At 36.9% G+C, this 17,837-nt stretch overlaps 1 protein-coding gene across 3 annotated transcripts in view; it reads left to right on the top strand.

The window, feature by feature from the left end:
• EPS8 (EGFR pathway substrate 8, signaling adaptor) overlaps positions 1 to 17,837 on the top strand; it is a 181,878-nt gene that overhangs the window by 138,984 nt on the left and 25,057 nt on the right. For all 3 annotated transcript variants that reach the window (XM_080810596.1, XM_080810597.1, XM_080810598.1), the window contains 6 exons: positions 2,240 to 2,366; positions 4,309 to 4,397; positions 5,006 to 5,080; positions 10,161 to 10,309; positions 12,744 to 12,927; positions 17,557 to 17,687. In XM_080810596.1, coding sequence (XP_080666722.1) covers positions 2,240 to 2,366; positions 4,309 to 4,397; positions 5,006 to 5,080; positions 10,161 to 10,309; positions 12,744 to 12,927; positions 17,557 to 17,687 — 755 coding nt within the window. The remainder of the gene's footprint in view (positions 1 to 2,239; positions 2,367 to 4,308; positions 4,398 to 5,005; positions 5,081 to 10,160; positions 10,310 to 12,743; positions 12,928 to 17,556; positions 17,688 to 17,837) is intronic.

Below are 17,837 nucleotides of genomic sequence, written 5' to 3'. Positions count from 1 at the left end.
AAATTATCAGTTTTGGGGAATTTTAACTTTTTTCATTGTTTGTAATTAATAATTGAAATGTCTGCTAAATATCTCTTCATGATATTTATTAAAAAATGTTTATAATGCCTGAAATATAAAAGTTAAGTGGAATTTTTAAAAAGTAGATATGTAGATATGTAATTTTAACTCTTTATTAAAGATAAAGCTATATTTATTTTTATTAGCAATAAAATAATTTAATAAAATAAAATAATTTACTTACAGAATGACAGTGCCCTGTGATGTAATAATAAAATATGATCTCAATATAATTCCCATTTATGTTATATACATCCCTAGCTTGTTTGGAAACAAATACAGGAATTTGAAGTTTGGGATTTAATTTTTATATTACACCATTATTTATTATACTTAAAAGTTTATTTAATCCCAGTTTCTAGTCTTTTAAATTAGAAGAATGTCAGGTTTCACACGTACTTGAGAAAGTCACCTAAGACTATAGTATGTGAGATAATCAAAACTGATCCAAGATTCAAATCAAAACCACATTGAGATACCACCTTACACCAGTCAGAATGGCCAAAATTAACAAGACAGGAAACAACATGTGTTGGAGAGGATGTGGAGAAAGGGGAACCCTCTTACACTGTGGGTGGGAATGCAAGTTGGTGTCGCCACTTTGGAAAACAGTGTGGAGATTCCTTAAGGAGCTGCCCTATGACCCTGCAATTGCACTACTGGGTATTTACCCCAAAGATACAGATGTAGTGAAAAGAAGGGCCACCTGTACCCCAATGTTCATAGCAGCAATGGCCACAGCTGCCAAACTGTAGAAAGAAACAAGATGCCCTTCAATGGACAAATGGATAAAGAAGATATGGTCCATATATACAATGGAGTATTATGCCTCCGTCAGAAAGGATGAATATCCAACTTTTGTATCAACATGGACGGGACTGGAAGAGATTATGCTGAGTGAAATAAGTCAAGCAGAAAGAGTCAATCATCATATGGTTTTGTTCACACTGTTGGTGGGAATGCAAGTTGGTGTAGCCACTTTGGACAACACTGTGGAGATTCCTTAAGAAATTAAAAATAGAGCTTCCCTATGACCCTGCAATTGCACTGCTGGGTATTTACCACCAAAATACAGATGTAGTGAAAAGAAGGGCCATCTGTACCCCAGTGTTCATAGCAGCAATGGCCACAGTTGCCAAACTGTGGAAAGAACCAAGATGCCCTTCAGTAGACGAATGGATAAGGAAGATGTGGTCCATATACACTATGGAGTATTGTGGCTCCCTCAGAAAGGATGAATACCCAAATTTTGTATCAACATGGACAGGACTGGAAGATATTATGCTGAGTGAAATAAGTCAAGCAGAGAGTCAATTATCATATGGTTTCACTTATTTGTGGAGCACAAGGAATAACACGGAGGACATGGGGAGATGGAGAGGAGAAGGAAGTTGGGGGAAATTGGAGGGGGAGACAAAGCATGAGAGACTGTGGACCCTGAGGAACTAACTGAGGGTTTTGGAGGGGAGGGGGTTGGGAGGTTGGGTGAACCTGGTGGTGGGTATTATGGAGGACATGTATTGCATGGAGCACTGGGTGTGGTGCATAAACAATGAATTCTGGAACACCGAAAGAAATTTAAAAAATAAATAAAAATTTAAAATAAAACCATTTAAGGAGAAAAAAAATGATCCAATAATCCCTGAAAACAATTCATCATGAATTCTATTTTACCACATGGAAACTCTTATAAATAATGATTCTAGATTATCTGTGTGTTTATTTGGTTATCACAACATTCTATAAACCTTTAATTCCATGAAACAATATTGTTGGCACATTTATTAGAAAAGCAAAATTTCTCATTGCTCTTCTAACCAGGTGTTTCTTCAAAATTTTCCCCCTAACTTTATGTGGGAGAACACCATGAGAGAATTAAAGTAGTTGAAAATAATAATCTGAATAGATATTGTGAATACTTTCTTTATGGTATTGAGAATAGAACAAAATTAAGCTAAAGAAAAATGTCAGACTTTAGCTGCACATATAGGTATATTTAGTTCAATTATTTTTCTTAGAATTAGTGATAAACTTGAGATTTGCATGTGAGAGGTATTTCTTTTTTTATTTTTTCTTTTTTTAAAGCTTTCTGATTTTCCTTTACTGACTAACAGTATACAGTCAAGACAAAAATGGTTTTATTTTGGCTTATATTTTTTTCTCTGATTCCTAATTCCAGCAAATATTAAACCATATTTTGGATGACATTGAATTTTTTATCACAAAACTCCAAAAAGCAGCTGAAGCATTTTCTGAGCTTTCTAAAAGGAAGAAAAGTAAGAAAGGTAAAAAGAAAGGACCAGGAGGTGAGTTGGATTTTCTTGATCTTCTAAAAACCATTCAGAATTCCAGTGTTAGGCAGAGTTTCTCCCCTTGGGAACTGCTTAGCAAAACTCCCTTGACAGTGGGCCAAAAAGTCCCTTTTCTAGTGTTGGGATTGCACCTGGGATTTAGGCAGAGACTAAGCAGAATCCAGGGAATGGTCGGTTTTGGTTCCAAGTTGGCTACGGTAAGAAAAGCCTCTGGGATACTTAACCTAAATCACAGAGACTCTGAGATTCAGCCAGTGACCCTCTCGTTAATGTCTGTTAAAATCATAGCTCTGTTCTTCCCATATTTTGATTTATTTTATTATAAATAGAGAACCTCATTATTTTGTTAAAAGGATTGATTTTTCTCATTAAAATAGTTAACAAATATCAATAGATTTGAATTTTTTAATCACATAACTCCCAATATCCCAGTATATCCAGGTCATGTGCAAGCAGTTTTGTGGTATGCTGTAGGTAGGTATTTAAAAGGCCTCAAAATGTATAAACTTAATAATTGTGGAGCAAATGAAGTACATCAAAGAATAGTAGGTAGATATCCCTTTCATGACACATGACCTCCCAGTCTTTCTCTAGCTCATGTCTACATCCTAAGCATTTGACCTGTAAACTTTTTTTCCAGATGTGTACATCTGGATATACCTCACCTCCTTATATTCTGAAATTAAGTATTATTGCTTCCTTATGTCTCAAACACTTATTCCTCCTGTATTCTGTGTACTATCTGTGTACTATATTCGGTGTACTATCCTCTTGGTCATCCAGATTCAAGACCACAGATTCTTGCATGACTTCATTCTCCAGCGTGCAGCCAACATCGATTTTAGTTTTTCAATGTGGTTTTTTTTTAAGATTTTTTTAATTTTTTTTTTTTTTTTGACAGAGATCACAAGGAGGCAGAGAGGCAGGCAGAGAGAGGAAGGGAAGCAGGCTCCTTGCGGAGCAGAGAGCCCGATGCGGGGCTCGATCCCAGGACCCTGGGATCATGACCTGAGCCGAAGGCAGAGGCTTTAACCCACTGAGCCACCCAGGCGCCCCTTCAGTGTATTTTATATCCAGCTGTTTCCGTTTTCATTTTCGTAGCTAACGTCTACTTCAGGCTGGCTGTCATCATTTTTTACCCAGCTCTCTAAGAGTCTTCAAGCCTCCAGTCTTTTATTCTGGGAGGACAGTTGTCTTCGGGCTCTAACGTAGTCACTTCCTTCTTCTGAACAGCATGTTAATTCCATGTTCTATTGATTTAAGTCTACTCCAACCCCCTGATTGTCATGGTCACCCCACAATCCAACCTTGGTCTACTTTCCCATTCTCAGGTTTCTGTGCTTTGGTTTTTTGTTTCACATACATGCAGTTTCCTTTCCCCATGTTTTTTTTTTTTTTTTTTTACTGATGCTGTTATATCCAACTATGACATTTTCTTACCAAATTGCCATGTAACAGACCTTTCAGATTCCGTTTTAAAAGCTACTTTCTCCTTGAAACATCTTTTAGGTATCCATTTTCCCATCTCCCAACCCGGTGCAGTCTCTTTCTACAGCACTTCCTTGGTGTATCTTTTTATGTACTGATTCGTGTCTTCTAAAGTTTTTAAGGCCCTTCAGAGCAGGGTTTATAACTCACACATTTTCATAGTCTTTGTGATGATAAGCATAGTCATTGGGACATAAAAAGGATACAGCATACATCTATGGAATTGATGAAGAATTAGTAGTGCCTAAGGAGAGAAGGATCCTTTTGAAATCTTGGATTGTCTTAGTTCGTTACAGTGAGTCTATGAGATGCAGTAGAGTAGCTAAGAAGCGAGGTATCTGGAATGATCAAATTTTGCAGACACAAATGTGGCTTTTTAGTTTTTCATTTAATAGATTTTCTGACAACTTTGCTTTCATCTGACCCGCTTCCTGTTTATTTCTTTTAGAGGGTGTTTTAACTCTGCGAGCAAAACCTCCCCCTCCTGATGAGTTCGTTGACTGTTTACAAAAGTTTAAACATGGATTTAACCTTCTGGTAAGTGAAATTTGTTTGTATATAATTAAAAGAAACAAATGAAAGAGATCAAATTCTAGCCAGGATATTCCTGATTAAATGAAGAGATAAAGTTGTTGTAGATTTTTTTGGTATGTGTTTCTCGATTTGCCTTTAATTAGGACAACAGATAATAAAACCTATGTATCCAAGTGAATTATCAAAAAAGAACAACTCCTGTGGTCCCTGGGTGGGTCAGTGGGTTAGGTCAGTGGGTTAAGCCTCTACCTTGGGCTCAGGTCATGATCTCAGGGTCCTGGGTTGGAGCCCCGTGAGCCCCACATCGGGCTCTCTGCTCAGCAGGGAGCTTGCTTCTCCCTCTCTCTCTGCCTGCCTCTCTGCCTGCTTGTGATCTCTCTCTCCGTCAAATAAATAAATAAAATCTTTAAAAAGTTTTTTTAAAAAAAGAGCAACTCCTTTTTTTTAAGCTAAATTCTTTTAATCTGATTTACCTAGACTGATTCGTATCTCACAAGTGAAACTAATAATAAAGAACTCTTGCTCTGAGTCTGTGTTGGACCTTTATGAACATCTGTTTTTTGCTTGATGACATCATAGTAATCTGTTCATCTGTTTTCTTAATGCTACAGTCCAAACTGAAGTCTCACATCCAGAATCCGAGTGCTGCAGATTTGGTTCATTTTTTATTTACTCCATTAAATATGGTAAGACTGTTAATTTAAGAAAGTAATCACTCTTAGTATGATTTTCAACCCCAAGTGTCTGTCTGACGTATCTTGACAGTTTTCCTTCATTACCTTGCATGGATATGATTTCCCTTGGCATCTATGTAAGCATGGAGAATGTCCAGTTTGCGAGTTTGAAAGAACCTTAGAAATCATCCTGTTTGAGTGCCTTACTTTATAGCTGAGGAAACCGATAGCTGTGACAGAGCAAGGAAGATGAAAAGAAATGTTTATCAGATGCTCGTGTTTCAAGATATACTAGGATATAATACAAATGGCTGTAATAATATAGAAGTTTTTCTCTTTCTCCCAAAATAGGCTAGGCATGAGGGGGTACTGGTACTGTATAGAGGGCTTTGATCATTTATTTATTCATTCAGAAATATTCATTCAGAGACTATTATTATGTGCTTAGCATTATTAGTAGCTTATCAGGAATAAAACAGATGTAAGTTTTTACCCTCTTGGAACATCTTGTAGTATGGAGGGGCATTCAGTAACCTGAATATATGCATAAATAGTACCTTTTGCTAAAAAGAAGTGTTATTTGACAAAATACAGCAGGGACACAGAATAGGGAAGATTTCCGCTGTATGCGCATGCAAGCATACACACGTGTGTGAGGTGGAGTATTAGCCTTTTTGAATAGGGTTGGTTAAGGTGAGAAGGTGTCATTTCAGCAAATGAAGTGATGAATGAGTCATGCAGATTTCTGAAAGAAGAGAATTCCAGACAGAGAACAGCTATTGTGAGTGCTCTGGGATGGTAATTGCAAATTGTGTTCTTGGAATAAATAAGTATTGTGACTTGAACAGAATGAGGGAGATTTTAATTAGGAGATGAAGTCAGCAAAGCAACAGGAGGCCATATTTTGTTGGTCTTTATAAGTGATAATGAAATCTTTTAAACTTTTCGAATATTTTCAGCAGGAAAGGATTGCTCTGGCTAGAATACTTAGAAATCTGGGGGAAGAAGGGACTAGGGTGGTTATTAAAATAATCCAGATCGGAGATAATGGTGTTTGGACCAGGGTGGCATTAGAAATTGTACAAGGAAGTCGGATTTTGATTATAAAACATAGAGCAACATTTGCTGGTCGATTAGATGTCCTATGCAAGAGCCAAGGGTATCTCTAAAGGTTTTGGCCCAAGAGTGGAAGGACAGACTAATTACTAATTGAGATGGGGAAGACAATAGATAAAACAGATTTTTTTTGGAGGAAGATAAGGAATTCAGTTTAAGACATGTCAAAATTTTGTTACATCTAGATGGAAAAATTTGATTTGGTAGTTAAATAGATTAATTTGGAGTTCAGTGGAGAAATCAAAGCTAGAGATACATATTTGAGGATCATCTGCATATAGAAAGCATTTAAAGCCATGAAATTATCACCAAAGTAGTAATTATAATTAAGAAGAGGAACAAGGACTGGTTGAGCCCTGAGCAATTTCAGTGTTAGGAGAACAGAAAGAACCAACAAAGAAAATTGAGAAGAAGCAGTTAAGTCAGGAGAGGGAACATAAGAATACTGTAGTATTCTGGAAGCCAAATGAAGAAAATGTGTCCAAGAGAAGAATTGAGCAACTGTGTCAGCTATCTCTATAGTGGAAGCTGACTTAGCTCTGTGTCCTTGTCATAGCTGTACAAGGGCAAAGAAAGATGATTTATCTTTCAGGAGGTGACTCTGAACTTAGATAATTTCTACCTTTGTCCATTTGGCCTGAATGTTTTCATGGGGCCATACAGAACTCAGAGGAATATAGTCTTCAACTGTTTGGCTGTAGGTTCATCTAAAATATAGGGTCTTCTCTTTCTAGAAGGAACAAGAGAGTGGACACTAGGGAATAATTTGTAGTCTAGCATGCTCACTCTGTGCCAGGTAGAGTGATATAATACATTTTTTCCCCAGAAAACTCCCTTCTCATACATGTGTAATTTTACCTAAGGTATAATTTTTGAAACTAATAGAAGGGTGTGTTGAGAACAATTCCCTTTGTGAAGGAGTTGGAGGTTCTTAGACGTTTATCCAGCCAAAGGTTATACCTCTTGTGCCATAGGCCAGGATCCAAGATACACATCTTCATTTTCTAGATTTTCAATATGAACCTATGTTCTTTCCTTATATAGTATGGTAATATACTTCCCTTCCCATTATATATTTCTTATATCTGCAAATGGTGTAATAGCAACTTTTCTAGGCTGACATTATGTACAAGCGTCTTGTCCTACAGGGCAGTTGGGAGAATTTACTGGAATATTTAAGAGAACACAACAAAAGAGTACAGGGGTTTGGGAAAAGTGTGCGGCAGAAGGTAGATGGAACAATTGTTGCCCTCACATACAGACAGATCTGAGAAGAGAGTAGGCGACAAATCACCCTTTTCTACAGTTCCACCAATTAGGTCATTCCGGTTTTTGTGGGAGAACAAGTGAGTGAGGAGTGGAAAGAGAGTGGAATCTCTTTTAAAAAACTTCGAGGAGGACAGAGTTTCCTACTTTCTGGGCTAAGGCAGGCATGGGTGGAGTGGTTGTGAATGGCTCTCCCTGTCAGAAGAGCAAATGATTCCTTTGTCGGATTACAATAGCAGCAATGATAATTGTTAGTAATGTGTGATTATCCAGTGTATTATTTCTCTGTTTTTTTAAGGAGTAAGAACTGTATGAAACAAATAAATTTCATTAATTTTGGTTTAGGGCATAGGAACACTATGGTTTAAGTACTCTAATATTTATCGAAAATGGAGCAAATTCAAATGCATTTCTCATAGGTTTTACTCGATTATCAAAAAAAAAAGGGGAGGGGAGAGAGAGAGAAAGAAAGTCCAAGTAACAAAAGGGATGATGAATCTCCTTCTTTCCCCAAGGGCAACTAGACAAGACCTGAAGTAGAATATAAAATGAATATTGCTTTACAAGCATAGGAAAGTAACATCAGCATAAATGTCAGAACTGGGCAATAAGAAATTAGAAGATGAAAGTCCAAGACTACTACATCAATAATTTATGAATGCTTCCATATGTTGTTGCTACGTATAGAACGTCAGATTTCTACTTGTCTAGTTATTGTTGAATAATTCTTGCTTTATAAGCTCTTTTAAAAATTAGATCAAGGGCATTCATATGCAAAGAAGCCTATAGTAGCTAATTAACAAACTTTATATTCCTTATTCTTTAACACATTTGATACTGTCTCAATTTGAATATTAGGAAGTGTTGACTCTAAAACTGTTTGCCACCTCCTTATTCTTGCCACACTCTTTCACACATCATAAGTAGATATGTAGTCATTACATAAAGGAGAGCTGTAAAATAATGGGACTGGTTTGGTTTCCCTAACATGTAGAAATTAACCTTAATGATCAAGCTGTGTATCTGAAAATAGGATTTTTTTTTTTCATCAGAAATGACTCCTTATTCATGGTCTCTCCAATCAGAATATATCTGTTGCTCTTTTTAATGCTCTGCCTACAGAACCGCAGACATATGACTTGGACAAGAGACATGGAAAGGAACATTTATTTAGGGCCTACGACCAGCCCCACCAAATCTGTGGTTTTAAACCTTGCAAGACCTGCCCTCTGCCCTCAGCATCTCCACACACAAACCCACCCACAGTGTCTATATATGCATATGGGCTTAGCATCCATTCTCTAGGGGGAACTATGTCTTAAAGCTTTTCTTTCTTTACATTTCTTCTATTTCATTCCCTCTTCCCGCTGTGAAGCCAAAGATTTTAAAGTTCCTCTACTCCTAGATTTTACTCCTGTACTTTCCCTCTTAATCATCCCTGCATATTCACCAGAAGTACTTATAGGACTTGGACATAAGAAAATTACTGTACCAGGCTGTCAGGGTAAATTTTGTTCTCAAGTAAGACTCAGCCTCCTTCCTTATTTCTCATCTTTTCTTTCACGGATTCTCAGTCATCCCCCTAACACTATGTCTTCTGCAGTTGACTTGGTCCAAGTCCTCACTGGAGGGAAAAGTATGAAAAATAAGCCATTAAGTTAAAATGTAACATAGTTACTTATATGCATAAATTGTTCGGAGGACACTGAGGTGCCTTAGAGCTATGGTTTGAGATTAAGGAGGGCTTCTTGGAAGAGGTGGTACTGGAGTACTGGTGGTACTGAGTGATAAAGGAAGGGCCTTCTGGGGAACTGGGAAGCAGCACATGCAGATACACAGAGGCATACAACAGCACAGTGTGCTCAGAACACTTGGATGACTGGGGAGAAACTGAGAAACTGATTCTTGGTCTGGAGCCATTAAAAAAAAAAAATCCCTTTTTTCTTGTGCCATATCTCTGGGAAGGTGAGATTTTTATAAAAGGGCTCTGGTTTCTGCTCTAGGAGATAACTACCATTCTTTAGCCAGGAAATAGCCTCTGAGAAGTCCATTTGGAGCAGTTTCCAGACAAGCACTTATCATCATTTTGTTTATCAGAGAGTTGCACCTGCTTATTTGTTTCTGCTAATCATTAAATTACCCATTTTAAATCAGGACAATTTCCTTAGAATTAAATTCTGGAGAAAAATACTGTAGATTCAGAGTACCAGTTCTCATTCGTCGCTCACTTTTCTCTCTGGATCCTTTTATTTTTGTATGTCTTTATAGGCACAGCCATAGACCATTAAGTTGAGCCTTATTTCTCTCTGTAGTATTCATTTATAGAACCATATTTTTCAAACTTGGGATAATAGATTTGCCAGGAAAAATACATGTAATTTTTTAAGCAAAAAGCAGAGATAGTTAAACCACCTGACTGAGAATTCTCTGGATAGCCATTAGAATTTTCCAGGGAAAATACAGTTCTGTGCAGCCAATAGACAGATCCTGTGAAAGTTGTTAAACTACTGACTTTTCATTCTAGATTTTTAGTCATGATTGGGCTGGGCAGGTTGACTTAATAAGCTGTTTTTCATTCAGGAGTACACCGCACCACATCAAAATTTGAGTCTATAAAAACAGTGCTTACTTTTGGCATGGCTTTTACATATTTGGAAAATATACATTAATCATTATCTTCTTGCTAAAAAGTGATTTATCGTCATTTTAGGTGGTGCAGGCAACAGGAGGTCCTGAACTAGCCAGTTCAGTACTCAGCCCCCTACTGACTAAGGACACAATTGATTTCTTAAATTATACTGTCAACAATGATGAAAGACAGCTGTGGATGTCACTGGGAGAAACTTGGATGAAAGCCAGGTAAACGTGTAGGAGTTTAATGCCTGTAATACTTAAAGTATTGTTCTTTGTTATTACTTGAATCTAACGAGACATTTATTTAGCCTTCTGCTTATAAAAGACTAGGCATTACAGATGAAAAAGCCTAAACCCTTAAAAAGCTAGTCTAGTGGAGAAGATATAAAGTATAAGGGATATTAAGTACCAGGAGTGACTCATAAACTGCTAATGTCTGGCAACAGGGAGCCATGAGGAAGAAGATTTGATGAGGGGGTTGGGGGGGGGTAGTTACCTTTCAAAGAAGAGCTGGCATTTAAAATCAATAGATAATAATACTAGTCTATTATGTAACATATATGTAACAGACTACACAGATAGTGTTTGCCAGGCACTCTTCCATGGTTTACATAAGTACTATTGTTATCCCTATTTTACAGATAACAAAACTGAGGCCTAGAGTGGTTAAGTAATTTACTCAAAGCCATATAAGTCTTTAATGGCAGATCTGCGGTTTTTACCTGGCAGTCTGGCTCTGGAGTTGATGTTCTTAATTATTTTGCTGTACTGCCTTTCAGCAGGATGAGTAGGATTTCCACAAATACAGAGTTGGGAAGGGGCCTTCCTAATAGAAAGAGAAGCATGAATGAGGGCATAAAGCAGGCAGTCAAGAGAGTGGAGAGTGAAAAATGGGTTTGGCTGGTATATCGACTTTGGGTAGCAGGTGCTGGTGGGGAACGGGCGAGGAGGGATGGTGTTAAATGAGGTACATGGAAATAAGCAGGTGGACTGTGGAGAACCAATAGCTTTGTGATGAGGGGATCATTTTAAAAATCATATTTTGTCAGTAAAGAGATTGTGGAAGACAAATCATTTACACTGATTGCCTCATTTAACATTGCAGTGTTAAAGTTTCCTGAGCAATGCAAAAAAGAAAATATTTCTCATTTTATGATATGTGAATAAATAATTTTGCCTTCCTAACTTACCCTAATCATTTCATTTCTCTCACTAGTTAGAGTGGGTCATTTAGTGTGGTCACTTAGAAGCTTTTCTTCCTAATGCTTTTGAATGGGCTAGCCTGAAAGTAATGGATCAGTTCACAATTTTTTTTTCTCCTCCTTTTCTTCTGTTGAAACACATATAAAATGTGTTTATATACAAAATATAAAACTTATATTTTGGACTTAGGCAACAGCTTGTGTTGGAATACGATTTACATATTGAACGATTTACCAAGCAAAAAATCATTTAAAAGCACCATAGTTGCTTTTATATTGAAAACAAGATTTTAATGTATTTACATATTAATATAACCTACTGTATCATGCTATTTGTATATTGTACTTGACTAAATAGATTTCTTAAATCTACTGGACTTTTATAGTTTATAATCTAATGATAAGCCTAGGTAGGATCTTTTCGTATTTTCCTATGAAACTTACTAAGTTAATCAGATCTCCTAGTATAAAAAAAGCTCAAACTTTCTAATTTCTTAATTTTGGGTCATACCTCAAAATGAGAAAATAAATGACTATTGGAAAAGCTACATCACAAGGTAATATATTCTTAGCTCTTGACAAGAGAAAAAGTAATTTTAAAATCCTAATTGTTGAGAGTATTAGGAAATGGATATACTGATTTAAAAATTCATAAAGATAAAAAGATCATGAAGGTACATAATAATCTGAATAAATGGCTCATTTCATCGTAGTAGAAATATAACCTGAAGAATTAATCTTTCACTTGTGAAAGATAAAACAACACAGTATAGCAAAAATGAAGCTATAATTTCTGTCCCAGTTATTTTTGTGGTTCATGAGTGATTAGGAGCTTGTAGAAATAAGCCTCACTTAGAGTCATTAAATAATGAATGGGTAATGATTGCGATTTCAGCTTAGTCCTAACTTGATTTTACTGATTCATGGCTCGCTGATAAATTTAATTTATAAAATTGGTAATGTTTCATTTAGGGGACTTTATAACTTAAAAAATCAAAAATGTTGAGAACATTCTCTTTTGTTTTCTCTTTTGAAAGATATATCTGATACCAGGAGCGTTCATACCGTTGGGAGGGAGGGAAGGGAATGATGAGAATCTGAAACTACTTTAGATACAAGAGAAGTTCATGTTCTAAATACTTTTAACACTTCTAGCCTCATGCTTCCATTCCATATTTTCAAAACCTGTATCCATGTTACGAAATTGAGTTAATGGAGAATTGAGGCAATGCACTGAAAACAGATCATGAAGCAGAATTCAATCTCTCTTTCCTTTTGTTGGCATTACAGACTATTTTAAGCATGTCCATTTTCCCTTTTTGAGTGGAGAGAGGGCAGATTAGGTATGCTTTGTTTTTGTTTGTTGCCATGTTTTTGTTTTCTGTGGCTAACCTTGTTGAAAGTAATTTTGAACATGGATAGATTTCTTAATTTTGTGCCTTAATGTCCCTCTACAGAGCAGAGTGGCCAAAAGAGCAGTTCATCCCACCATACGTCCCACGGTTCCGCAATGGTTGGGAGCCCCCCATGCTGAACTTCATGGGAGCCCCGATGGAACAAGATCTTTATCAGCTGGCCGAGTCTGTGGCAAATGTAGCAGAACATCAGCGCAAACAGGAGACAAAAAGATTATCCACAGAGGTAGTTTTTTAGCTTCACTTTTTGTAGAACATGCAATAACATGTGTTTTCTCTTGTAATTCTGATTGTGAGTTCTCATTTTATTGATATGAAGATTGTTCTAGAACTAATGAATAATCTCTCTTGCTGCCACTGTTTACCTCACTTCTCTGTCATTGCTGTGACACTTGTTTTGTTTCCCTGTGAAGCCTAATGCCAGCCTTAGAATCCTTTTAGCTCTCACCCCTACCCACCTGCTGGTGTTCCTGAGCCCGGTGATCCCTCTCAATTTTTGAGTGCCTGCTTTCTCCCCTTGTAGAGAATTGCCCGACTGCTGCTCAGCTTGTTCTTTCTGTTTTTTTTCTCCATCGTCAGATCCTTAAGACGGCTCCCTGAACCTAGGTCCCTGAAGCCTGTCCCAAGCAGCTCTTTCCCAAATGTCCCATTTCTTCCCTCCTTCCTCCTTCCTTCCTGACTTCCCTCTTTCCCTCCTTCCTTCCCCCGAGTTCTAAATTCCAAAACCTCTGCCTGGCTCTAGAAGGCCAGAGTTTCTTCTGGACTCAGTCCCCAGGCTCAAATGATCATTTATAACACTAACACACCCTGAGGAGATCACAAAATTTATTGTGCCTTTGAAGTATTTTAGTAAGCTCTAGAGTATAACCTATTTGGGGAGCAAATTGAGGCATTGAAATTAGGTAAGTTTTCTCTGCACATTTCTTAAAAACAATTTTCCTGTGACTCTTCTTGTCCTGTCAGAAAAGAAAATCAAACATTGCTTAAAGCTGAATGAAACCAAATAGAAAGTTCAGAACCTAAGGAATTAGATGAATGAGGTCTAGTTTGGAGAAGAAACAGTAAATGATGACTAGATCCTCCTTGAAGTCCGGTTCATTTCTTTCTTTAATTCCACAGATTAATTTTCTCAGTGTGCTGTGGGTATTTGTAATAAGGCAAACAGGATATGAAGGAATGATTAACAAATCAGAATAAATCTTCACTTTTAAGGAAAAGCACATAAATTAAATTTTTAAAAATCAGTCCCTTGGACAGTAACCATAATATTATGGAAGATTGGTTAGATTTTGAAACTTTAGCGATAAAACAAATATACTGCTTTGAAGATATATATTTTTTCTAATGTAATTGCCTTTTCCTCTGGCTCATTGAAGGGTAGAGTCTCTAACTGCTGTTTCTTCCAAGTGATTAAGAAGATGACCTCACAACCTTTGGTTGGCAGTCCCTCTCTGGACCTTTGCACTGTGGATTTTATCATTCAGACCTCATCACTGTGGATTTCCTTTCCTCACAGAGGGCAGCTTTTCTAGAGGAAAAAAAGGTGTAATCAAACATGAAATTATGACACACTTGTTGCTATAGTTACAGCCAACTATTTTGAAATCACAGAAATTTCTAGCTTACGTCCTATATCTTAAATGGGAAAATACATTCACTTAATAATGTATTGCCTCAGAAATTCACTTTCGTACATTCTTTTTCAAAAACTTATGTATTTAAAGAGTGAGTAACGTGTTCTGGGCTTCCAGTGTAGAAGTTGTCTACCCTCACCAAAGAAGTAATTTTAAAGGAAGAATTATTGAGAATCTTTCCTAGAAATGAGTTATCACTTTCCTGTTGTAAACTATTTTCCATTTTATGGCCCAAGTACTTAATCAGAGGTTTAAAAAAATGAAATGAAAAGTGCCTGCTTGCTGTTTTAGGGGATTTTTATGCCTTAAGAATTTGTTGGAAGAGAGGCCAACTAATGGTGATTTAAAACGCATAAAAAAATGCAATCATCCCCAGAAGAGGAGCTTATTATACTTGATTGCTACTAAAATAAATGCACTCAGGGTAAGACCTGGATGATTCAGGATCTGGTGGTTTTGTGTAGAATGGAAGGACATAGGTGACATGGTGTGTCAAACATTAGTGGCAATACTCAACTTCTTTCCTTCCTCTGAACGAGCGAGCAGCAGACCTAAACAAGCTCGTGTAATCATCATTCCTCTCCTCCCTTGCAATAATTCTGGTCACTCTCAGGACCCGGTGATCTCATGCTGACTGACCACATTCTCTTCTCTTCAGAGTTAGCCAGAGGTGAGGGTGATTCTTGACAGGTTCTTGCACTCCCACCGTCTATAAAACATTGCTAACCATCTAGGTCCTCTCTTCTCAAGTAGGAAAGTGAGAAACTGAATTAATTAAGCTACTTATTTGTCATTTTTAATTTCAGCTTTATTAAGGTATAATTGACAAAATCATGAGATATTTAAGGTGTTTGTCTGGTGATTTGTAAGGCATTGTGAAAGAATTCCCCCCTCCCCATCTAGTTAGTTAGCGCATTGACACATCTGTCGCCTCACATATTTATCTGTTTTTCTTTTGGTGAGCACATTGAAGTTCTGCTAGCAAAATGTAATTACACAATATAGTGTTATCAGCTATCTTCACCATTTCACATTAGATCCTCAGACCTTATTCATTTATAGCTGAAAGTTTATACCTTTTTACCAACCGCTTCCCAATTTCCCCCAGCCCTTGGCAACTGCTTTTCTACTCTCTTGTTTCTATGAGTTCAGCTTTTTAACATTTTTTTTTAAATTTCACATATAAGTGATAACATGCAGTATTTTTCTTTTCCTGATTGGCTTATTTCACCTAGAAGAATGCTTTCAAAGTTCATCTGTGTTGTTGAAAATAACATGATTTGGTTTTTTCTCAGAGCTGAATAATATTCCATTATATATTAATACCATATCTTTACCCATTCATCTGTTGATGGGCACTTAGGTTGTTTCCATATTGTGAACAAAGCTGTAGTGAACATGGAGATGGAGATAGCTCTTCAAGATCCTAAATTCATTTCCTTTAGTATTACACCTACTAGCAAGTCTGTGGAATAGTATGGTAGTGCTAGTTCTGATTTTTTGAGGAACCTCCATACTGTTTTTTTTTTCTTTTTTAAATTTATTATTTTTTTAATAACAGAGAATCCCAAGCAGACTCCCTGCTGAGCACAGAGTCAGACACGGGCTCGGTCTCACAACGGGGAGATCATGACCTGAGCTGAAATCAAGAGTTGTTTGCTTTAACTGACTGAGTCCCCCAGAACCCCCCTCCAGACTGATTTCCATAGCAGCTACACCAGTTTACATTCCTAACAACAGTGTACATGCGTTTCCTTTTCCCCCCACATCCTCACCCTCACTTGTTTTATCTTGTCTTTTTGATGATAGCCATCCCAACAGGTGTGAGGTGACATCTCATTGTGACTTTGACTTACAGTTCCTTGATGATTAGTGATGTTGAGCACCTTTTCATGAACCCGTTGTCCATTTGTATGTCTTCTCTGGAAAGATGGCTGTTCAGTTGCTCTGCCCATTTTTTGACTGGGTTGGGTTTTTTGTTTATTTGTTTGTTTTCCCTTGAGCTATATGAGTTCTTTATATATTTTGGATTTTTAGTCCTTATCAGATACATGATTTGCAAATATTTTCTCCCATTCCGTAGTTGCTTTTTCATTTTGTTGATGGTTTAAGCCAAGGTATTTAAATGGTGAAAATTGTTTCTTTGTATTTATGTGTTAAGCGTATTCTAAAGGAGTAATATAGTGTGGGTATTTTGACATCCACACTAGTCCATTCGAGAAACCTTACCTACACATCAGTGTTTAAACACATCCATACCCCTGCCAACTCTGTCATTAGGATGGTAAACATGTATTGAAGACTTTTCTAAAACATTTCGAGTTTCAGATATTTTGCCCCAATGAGTTCATAAGCAATTTAAATAGCCAAGGACTTCCAGTACTTCATGGTCTGTTGTGCCTTCTCCATATTTCATTTCACATAAAGAAACAGCTACAGTCTTTACATGATTTTTTTTTTTTTTTTTTGGTCTTTGTTTCTTGTTTTTTCCCCATAGCTTTGAAACCATGGTGCTCACTGAGGTCCATAGACCTCAGTTTCCCCCTCCTGGTAGCTCCCAGTGGGCTCATGTTGAAATTAGGTTAACTACAAAAAGGAATTACTTCAGCATTGTCTGATCCTGTATCGACTGTTAAGATCAATGTGTTTCTGTCTTTCTGTATTTTCTTCTGTCTTTCTGTATTTCCATCAATAGTAAATCTGATAATAGTGGCTGCCATTTTTTTAAAAGTAAAAAAAAAAAAAAATGATCTGTGTACCTTTAAAAAATGAGATTGTAGTATGATTTTAATGCACAGAGTTTAAATGATTTCCATGTGATATTATTTACTTTGCTAGAGTGGTAAGGGTCTGTTTCTTAAACATAGAGAGCGAGTGGGCAGAGTTTTATTGTTGTTTTTAAACCAGTTTTATTTTATGTAAACTATTAAAATCTACCTACTACCAAAACCACCTATTACTGAAGTTCCCGTGGAGAGAATTTATTGCTTGTATACCCACTTATTTTCAGAATTATAATTTAGCTTTTGTACTAATGACTTTTCCTATTATAAATAGGTCTTTGACAAACATGTATCACCCCCATTTCATAACTTGTTAATAATGGTCAAATACTTGAAAATGAGAAACATCACAATATGGTGGAGGATTTTGTTGACTAATATTAGTTGTCATTCCTATAGTCTTAGCGACTCTTTAATCTCTCTTCCTTCGTCTTTCAGCAGTCCGGTGTGTCAGAGTATCCTCCAGCAGATGGGTATGCGTTCAATAACATGTACACAAGAGGGCCCCATCTGGACCAAGGGGAAGCAGCTGTGGCTTTTAAGCCAACTCCTAATCGCCACGTAGATAGGTAACATTTCATGGGCACCACTTGAAGAGCGGCCGATACCTGTCTCTCATTTAGTGCAAATAGAGGTCCTAGCGTCTGCATTGTTCACTACTTCTTTAAACTTTCCATCTGTTAATTGTTTAATGAAGTTTCAGTTGTTCCTTTATGAAT

Source organism: Martes martes (assembly GCF_963455335.1).
Source record: "Martes martes genome assembly, chromosome: 8".
Taxonomy (NCBI): Eukaryota; Metazoa; Chordata; class Mammalia; order Carnivora; family Mustelidae; genus Martes; species Martes martes.
Note: the sequence above shows the minus strand (reverse complement) of the source record. Positions and strands in the feature narration are given on the sequence as shown.